The sequence below is a fragment of the Nicotiana tabacum genome, chromosome 19, assembly GCF_000715075.1.
Source record: "Nicotiana tabacum cultivar K326 chromosome 19, ASM71507v2, whole genome shotgun sequence".
Classification (NCBI taxonomy): domain Eukaryota; kingdom Viridiplantae; phylum Streptophyta; class Magnoliopsida; order Solanales; family Solanaceae; genus Nicotiana; species Nicotiana tabacum.
This window is the reverse complement of record NC_134098.1, coordinates 89,666,212-89,675,850: the sequence shown is the minus strand read 5'-3', so window position 1 is coordinate 89,675,850 and position 9,639 is coordinate 89,666,212. Positions and strand designations below refer to the sequence as shown.

Below are 9,639 nucleotides of genomic sequence, written 5' to 3'. Positions count from 1 at the left end.
AAGTGCTGAAAAGATGAGGGTAACGGCTGCGCATATCCTGCTCGGTCTCCCAAGTCGCCTCCTCGACCGGCTGACCTCTCCACTGAATCTTCACAGAAGCAATGTTGTTTGACCTCAGCTTTCGAACCTGCCTATCTAGAATAGCCACTGGCTCCTCAACATAAGATAGATCTTTGTCCAACTGGACTGAGCTGAAATCCAACACATGAGCCGGATCGCCGTGATACTTCCGGAGCATGGAAACATGGAATACTGGATGGACTCCTGCTAGACTGGGAGGTAAGGCAACCTCATAAGCAACCTCCCCAACTCGCCGCAACATCTGAAAGGGACCAATGAACCTTGGGCTCAACTTGCCCTTCTTTCCGAACCTCATAACGCCCTTCATAGGTGAAACTTGGAGCAAGACCCGTTCTCCAACCATGAATGCAATATCGCAAACCTTCCGATCTGCATAACTCTTCTGTCTGGACTGGGCTGTGCGAAGTCGATCCTGAATCACCTTCACCTTATCTAGGGCATCCTGAACCAAGTCTGTACCCAGTAATCTAGCCTCGCCCGGCTCGAACCAACCCACTGGAGACCGACACCACCTACCATACAGAGCCTCATATAGTGCCATCTGAATGCTCGACTGATAACTGTTGTTGTAGGCAAACTCCGCAAGTGGCAAGAACTGATCCTAAGCACCCCCCAAAATCTATCACACAAGCGCAGAGCATATCCTCCAGTATCTGAATAGTGCGCTCGGACTGTCCATCCGTCTGAGGGTGAAATGTTGTGCTCAACTCAACCCGAGTGCCCAACTCCAGCTGTATAGCCCTCCAGAACTGTGATGTAAACTGCGTACCCCGGTCAGAGATGATAGATACCGGTACGCCATGAAGCCTGACAATCTCATGGATATAAATTCGAGCCAACTGCTCGGAAAAATAGGTAGTCATCACAGGAATGAAATGAGCTGACTTGGTCAGCCTATCCACAATCAACCAAACTGTGTCAAACTTCCGCTGAGTCTGTGGGAGTCCAACAACGAAATCCATAGTGATCCTCTCCCATTTCCACTCCGGAATATATATCTTCTGAAGCGATCCACCTGGCCGTTAATGCTCATACTTAACCTGTTGGCAATTTAGACACCGAGCCACAAACTCCACTATTTCCTTATTCATCCTCCTCCACCAGTAATGCTGCCTCAAGTCCTGATACATCTTCGCGGCACCCGGATGAATGTAGTATCGCGAGCTGTGAGCCTCATGGAGAATCAACTCCCGCAACCCATCCATATTGTGCACACATAGCATGCCATGCATCCTCAATGCACCATCATCTCTAATAGTGACCTCATTAGCATTACTGTGTTGAACCGTGTCCTTAAGGACAAACAGATGGGGGTCATCATACTGACGCTCCTTGATACGATCATAAAGAGAAGACCGAGAGACCACACAAACTAATACTTGACTCGGCTCAGAAATATCCAATCTAACAAACTGGCTGGCTAAGGCCTGAACATCCAACGCCAATGGCCTCTCTGCTGCTGGTAGATATGCTAAGCTCCGCAAACTCTCTGTCCGGCGACTCAAAGCATCGGCCACCATATTGGCCTTCCCAGGGTGGTACAAAATGGTGATATTATAATCCTTAAGCAGCTCTAACCACCTCCTCTGAAGAAAATTAAGATCCTTCTACTTGAACAGATGCTGCAAACTCCGTTGATCGGTGTAAATCTCACAAGGAACACTGTACAAATAGTGCTGCCATATCTTCAAGGCATGAACAATAGCTGCTAACTCAAAGTCATGGACAAGATAGTTATTTTCATGCACCTTCAGCTGTCTGGACGCGTAGGCAATCACCCTACCGTCCTGCATCAACACCGCACCGAGACCAATTCGCGATGCATCACAATATACAGTATAAGACCCCAAACCTGTAGGCAATACCAATATTGGGGCTGTAGTCAAAGCTGTCTTGAGCTTCTGAAAGCTCTCCTCACATTTCTCTGTCCACCTGAACGGAGCACTATTTTGGGTGCTGTAATAGATGAGAATCCCTCTACAAAACGACGGTAATACCCCGCCAAACCAATAAAACTCCGGATCTCCGTAGCTGATAACGGTCTAGGCCAACTACGCACTGCTTCCACCTTCTTCGGATCCACCTGGATCCCATCACTCGATACTACATGACCCAAGAATGCCACTGAGTCTAGCCAGAACTCACACTTTGAAAATTTTGTATATAACCTCTTTTCTCTCAAGGTCTGAAGCACAGTCATCAGGTGCTGCTCATGATCCTCCCGAGTCCGGGAGTACACCGGAATGTCGTCAATAAACACAATAATGAAAGAGTCAAGATAAGGTCGGAACACACTGTGCATCAAGTGCATAAAAGCTGCTGGGGGCATTGGTTAGCCCAGATGACATCACAAGGAACTCGTAGTGACCATACCGAGTCCTGAATCAGTCTTCGGGATATCTCGCTCCCGAATCTTTAACTGATGATTGCTTGAACGTAAGTCAATCTTGGAAAATTCTCTGGCACCCTGTAACTGAACAAATAAGTCATCAATACGAGGCAATGGATACCTGTTCTTTACTGTGACTTTGTTCAACTGGCGGTAATCAATAAACATCCGCATAGAACTATCCTTCTTCTTCACAAATAAGACAGGAGCACCCCAAGGTGACACATTGGGTCGAATGAAGCCCTTATCAAGTAACTCATGTAACTGCTCCTTCAACTCCTTCAATTCAGGAGGAGCCATACGATATGGAGGAATAGAGATGGGCTGAGTTTCCGACAACAAATCAATGCCAAAATCAATATCTCTGTCGGGCGGCATGCCCAGAAGATCAGCTGAAAATACATCTGGAAAGTCCCTCACTACTGAGACTGACTCAACTGTAGGGGTATCAATACTGACATCTCTCACATAAGCTAGATACGCGTCACACCTCTTCTCAACCATTCGTTGAGCTTTAAGAAATGAAATAACCCTGCTGGGAGTATACTCTAACGTACCTCTCCGCTCAAATCGCGGTAGATCTGGCATAGCCAGCGTCACAGTCTTGGCGTGACAATCAAGAATAACATAATGGGGAAACAACCAGTCCATGCCTAAGATAACATCAAAGTCTACCATGTTGAGTAATAATAAATCGGCTCTGGTCTCAAAACCACTAAGAGAAATCAAACACGACCAAAACACGCATTCCACAATAAGAGAATCTCCCATAGGAGTAGACACATAAACTTGGGAACTCAAACAATCCCCAGATACGCCAAAATACGGGGCAAAATAAAAGGACACATAGGAATATGTAGAGCCTGGGTCAAATAATACCGATGCATCTCTATGACAGACCAGAACAATACCTGTAATGACAGAGTCAGAAGCAACTGCCTCTGTACGAGCTGGAAGAGCATAATATCTGGCCTAGCCTCCCCCTCTAGGGCGACCTCGACCTCCCCGGCCTCCACCTCGAGCTGGCTGAGGAGGTGGGGCGGTAGCAGGTGCTGGAATCATAGCCTGAGGACCCGGTAGAGCACGTGGTGGCTGAGAAGTCTGTGGAGGTGCACCCCTCCTAAATTTGGGGCAATCCCTCGCCATATGGCAAGTGTCGCCACACTTAAAATAAGCTCTCGGAGAGCATGAATGTTGTGACTGGCTCGGGCCAGGTCTGCTGGACTGACCGCTTAAAGCACCCCCAAGCAGGAGGCATACTAGATACTAGCAGTGCATAATAAGGCTCCTGGGGCCTAGAAGGGACCGGAATACCACTGGCAACTGGAAGAGCTGAATGAACGGGGCGACTCCCATAGCCCCTACCATGACGAACTGCAACTGGGGCACGAGTACCGCTGTAACTTCTAGACTCTCGAGACCTCTTGGCCTCCCTTTCCTCTCTATCCCGGGCAAGCATACCCTCCAATCTCTTGGCAATACTCATAACCTGCTGATAAAAAATATCCATCTCCAACTCCCTAGCCATACTAATCCGGATACTGGGGTGGATTCCCTCAATAAACCGACAAACCCTCTCTCGAACTGTGGCAACCAAGGCCGGTGCATGTCGGGCCAAATCACTTAAACAAACTACATACTTTGACACAGTCATAGCACCATGGCGCAGCTGCTCAAACTCCGCGCGCCATGCGTTCCTGAGGCTCTAAGGGACATACTCTCTCAAAAATATGTCCGAGAACTGAGTCCATGTAAGTGAGGCTGCCTCGTCCGGACTACTCAACTCATAAGCCCGCCACCACTGATAGGCTACTCCTTTAAGCTAGAAGGTGGTAAAAGAAACCCCACTCGTCTCTACTATGCCCATAGTATGGAGAATACGATGACACTCCTCCAGAAAACCCTGAGCATCATCTGTAGCCAATCCGCTGAAGGTAGGTGGGTGGTAATTCTTGTACCTCTCAAGTTTGAGCTGCTCTGCCTCAGAAGCGGTTGTCCTAGTCTCGTGCTGAACCGGAGCTACTGGTTGCATAGGGATGAACTTTAGGGCCTGGTCGACCTGAGCCCGCTGCTCTAGAGTACCGACGGGAGTCTGTGCTCCTCCCTCGGCCTGAGATGTGGCAGGAGCAAGTGGAATCAATCCAGCCTGAGCTAAGGTGCTGAACATGCTCAGAAGCTGGGCTAGAGTCTCCTAGAGGGCTGGTGCAGCAACATGTACCTCAGGTGCCTGCCCTCCAGCTGGAGCTACTGGGGGCTCATCTATAGCAGCTCGTGCGGGTGCTCTTGCTGCACCGCGTGGACATCCTCGGCCTCTACCCCGGTTTCCGACCTCTCGTGGCTCCAGCAGGGGGCGCGGGTGCCTGGTAATCAGATCCGCATGTATGTGTCCTCACCATATGTGAGAGAATAAAATACAGAAGTTTAAAATTTTTGATGTCAACAAATTTCGCGCGACAAGGAATCAAAGAAGTATAATTTTTCCTAACAGTTCCATAGCCTCCCGAAGATAAGTGCAGACGTCTCCCCACCGATCCGCGAGACTCTAATAAACCGGCTTGTGACTCACGATACCTATGAACCTAGAGCTCTGATACTAACTTGTCACGACCCAAACTCCCTCCGTATAATGTCGTGACGGCACCTAGTCTCTATGACTAGGTAAGCCTAAAAAATTGCAAAAATGTAACAAACAAACTTGGCAACTAACAGCAATGAATAACTGAATAACTAATAATAATACCGCTCGACATGTACAATATCCAATACTCTATAATACACAATCTTCCCAAAACCCAGAATATCGTAAGTCACAATCTACAGGAGGAAACTAGTATCTCTATACACCAGAGTCTAATAAAAGAAGTACGGAAGGTAAATGGCATATGAGAGAATAGAGGGGGACTCCGAGATCTGCAGACGCGGCACATGTACCTTGAAGTCTCCGTACAGCAGCAAGAACTCTCAGCTAATAGTGGGGCTAATAAGTAGTACTCGGATCTGCACACAAAAGTATGTGCAGAAGAGTAGCATGAGTATATCACAATGGTACCCAGTAAATGCCAAGCCTAACCTCGGTCGAGTAGTGACAAGGTCAGGTCAGGCCCACTGGTATATAATAAGTAAAGCAGGAGAATATACAGTATAATAAGAGATTAGAATTTAACAAAAGGAAATACAGCGAGGCAACAATATAACACACAGGGGTAAACAGCAGGGGATCTCCCGAGATATCGTCTCGTAGTCCCAAAATAAATATACAGGGAGAACTCCCGAGGTACCATCTCGTAGTGTCAAAAGTAAATATGTAGGGAGAACTCCCAAGGAACCGCCTCGTAGTCTCAAAAGTATATGTAGGGAGAACTCCCAAGGAACCGCCTCGTAATCTCAAAAGTAAATATACAAGGAGAACTCCCGAGGAACCGCCTCATAGTCTCAAAATTAAATATGCAGGGAGAACTCCCGAGGAACCGCCTCGTAGTCTCAAAAGTAAATATATAACTCAACCGATAAATACCATAGTTAACAACAAGAATTTTACAGTTAAGACTGATAAAAAAAAAAAGAAAAAACAAAAAATCAACTAGACATGCTTCATAGAGTTCAAATAAGCAGTTAAAGCACGTAGACATGCGATATTAGACTAAACAGGATAACTACACATGTTGGAATAGCTCATTGAAGAATAAAAACAGACTAATACTCATTTAAACGGTATAACTCAAATTAAAGGAAAAACAGGTTGCTACTCAGTAAAATAATTCGGGTTTTTCAACAAATAGCCCGTGTACGTATTCGTCACCTCACGTACATGGCGCTCACATATGACAACAGTACCAAATCTTAAGGGGATTTCCCCCACACAAGGTTAGGCAAGCCACTTACCTCGAACCAAGCTCAATCAATCCGTAAGAATGCCCTTTCCTCGATTATCCGACTCTGAATGACCCAAATCTAGCCAAACACAATTGCATATCATAAATACAACTATAATAGGCTCATCTAATTAATAAAATTAATATTTTAACAAAAATTCCGAAATTCACCCTAAAAGGTCGACCCGGGCCCACGTCTCGGAATTGGGTAAAAGTCATAAAATATGAACACTCATTCACTCACGAGTCTAACCATATCAAATTTACTAAAATCCGACACCAAATGATCCTTCAAATCCTCAAATCAAACTCTCCAAATCCCTAGCCCCAATTCCCAAATTCCACCATAAATACACACTAACTAGGTGGAAAAATAAATGGGGAAGCAAGATTATTGATCAAATATAAGTACAAGGGACTTATCTCAAGAAATCCCTCAAATATCTCTCAAGATGTTAAAAATGAGCAAAAATCGCAAATCCTTGCATTTAAGTGTTCTGTCGAGAAATCTCGCACCTGTGACCCATAGTCGCACCTGCAACCCATAGTTGCACCTGCGACGCCCGCTCCTGTGGAATTCTTCTGCTTCTGCGATCCCTCACGCCCTGGCCCCTTTCGCTTCTGCAATCCATCTTCCACATCTGCGGATGCGTAGATGCGGTTATACCTCCGTACGTGCGATCCCGCACCTGCGGTCTCCTCACCGCAGGTGCGAAAACACTAGAACTCAGATAGCTTCAGCAATTGCATAAGTCCAAAACTCAATCCGTTAAGCATCCGAAACACACCCGAGGCCCCCGGGACCTCAACCAAACATACCAACTAGTCCTAAATCACCATACGGACTTAGTCGAGCCCTCAAATCACATCAAACAACGCTAAAAACAAGAATCACCCTCCAATTCAAACTTAATGAACTTTGAAACTTCAAACTTCTACAATCGATGCCGAAACCTATCAAATCGCGTCCGATTGACCTCAAATTTTGCACACAAGTCATATTCGACATTACGGACCTACTCCAACTTCTGAAATCAAAATCCGACCCCGATATCAAAAAGTTCATTACCGGTCAAAATCTCCAAAAATTCGACATTTCAAGCCTAAATCAGCTACAAACCTCCAAAACACAATCCGGACACGCCTCAAACTCCAAAATCACCCAACGGAGCTAACGGAGCCAACGTAACTCCATTCCGGAGTCGTCTTCACACAGTTCCGATTACGGTCAAAATCCTAAGACTTAAGCTTCCGTTTTAGGGACTAAGTGTCCCAATTCACTCCGAAATCAAAAACAAGACCTCCCGATAAGTCACATAAGCAGAAAAGATACGGGGAAAACAATTAATAGGGGATCAGGACTATTACTCTCAAAACGACCGGCAAAGTCGTTACAGTTTACGAGAGTAGAGTCGAGCTTCATAAAAAATCCAATTTGACATGTCATCGTTAAATCAAAAACGAAAAAACAAATCAAAACGTAGGGTACTGCCCAAAAATATCCATTACAATTTCACAAGCAAATTAGTTTTGACAAACACAAGCTGAGAAACTAAAGTAAATTCTAAAATTAATACAACATGAGTTTGTTGCCCCCACCCCTTCTTTTTGTCTCTAGAGATTTCTTGCTGATAATACCAATCACATAATGTGTCACTTTCCACTATAATATTTTACAATTGTTGAAAACTTTTATGCTGTCAGCTTCATCCAATAGCCTCTGTAGGGTAAAATACATTACTATTGGAGAGACTTTAGTCACATCTTAACTTATGATTAAAGAATGAGGCGATCAAGAAAATCATAAGCCTCGTAGTACCCACATGCGACAGTTCTGTGGAGCTTTTCGTCACTGAAATTGAAAAGCTGGATTTACAAAAACAGGTTGCTGGTTGAAGAAGATATTATAATTATTATTTTGGCTATTATGTTGGTGTGACACTTCCCCTAGCTGAGATTTCTCCATTTGATGAACCGCATTTGTATTAACATTGTTCACATATGTGTAACTTTGGTCATTATCAAAACTTGTGTGGTATGAATTGTCACCTAGCAATTGTGGAATTGACTCAAAGTAATCCAATTCTAGTAGATGTGACAATGAACAACTCCTTGGCAATTTATTTGTTTGTGGTCCACTAGTAGTAGCACCAACAACTTCAATATCATTATTGGTAATCTCAATTTGAGCCTCTGACACCTCTTCTTCAGCTTTCATCATCTCCATAGTTTTTCCCAAGTTTTTCTTCTTATAAATTCGGTCCACTAGTAGTAGCACCAACAACTTCAATATCATTATTGGTAATCTCAATTTGAGCCTCTGACTCCTCTTCTTCAGCTTCATCATCTCCATAGTTTTCCCCAAGTTTTTCTTCTTATAAATTCGACAAATTAAATTACCCAATCATCTAGCTAAAAATACCCAAGAAAGGAAAAAAAGTATAGTCTAATTCGCCGAATAGATATAAACAATTCATATAACTGATCCAGACTAATTTGGAACCGAAAGGTCTTACCCTCATAGAGCCACTTTGCTTGTTTCCGATAAATCTACAGTATATCTAGATATTAGACACAACTACTTTTGTGATGAAAAAAAGGGGACAACTAGTATGTAAACATCCCGAGCATCATTTAAAGTTGAAAATTCTGTCAGTTCTGTCACACTAGTGCTCTTACTTCAAGCTCTTCACAATGTGTATTACAAACATTCTGATAAACAGATGGTTGTTGTGCCTTCAGGGGCGGATCTATGTGTAAAGGATGGGGTGATACGCCACCCCAAGTTTTGGCCGAGACTATGCAATAATATGTATATATGCATGTATATACAGAAGGAATATTGTGAAATATTTTAAGAGGCACCCTTATTAGTGAAATGACCGTAGGTACCATTGGCAATGCACTGTCATTCCACCCAAGAGGTGCGAGTTTGAATCCGGAATAACACATTTTTCTTAGAAGTTTTGTTTGGTGCATTTAAGACTCCTATAATTATAGGAGGTTTACTCTTCTTTTTTCTCTTTCCTTAATTGATGGTCTTTTTTGTTTATTAGTAGTTCCTATTGACTTTTGCTTTGTTTATTAGTACTAGTTTATTTTGAAATTTCTTCTCCTTTTTTTTCTTTAAACATTAAATATGAAATATAAAAATCATTTTCTTTCAAAAATCCCTCCCCCCTGTTGCGCTTTCCCAACTCCTTCATGATTTATCAATAGATGACAATTTTTTTTTTTCGAGGAGCATAATTCCGGTAAATGTATTTGCAGAAACCAAAAAAATATAGAAATCCTTGA

General features: G+C 43.9%; 1 protein-coding gene across 1 annotated transcript; it reads right to left on the bottom strand.

Annotated features, from left to right (window-relative positions):
* Nucleotides 1-8,191: 8,191 nt before the first annotated feature.
* Nucleotides 8,192-8,695, bottom strand: LOC107827328 (NAC domain-containing protein 1-like). Its single transcript, XM_016654424.1, has one exon. It carries the CDS (start codon nt 8,693-8,695, stop codon nt 8,192-8,194), a length of 504 nt encoding a protein of 167 aa, XP_016509910.1.
* Between the last annotated feature and the right edge of the window lie 944 nt (nt 8,696-9,639).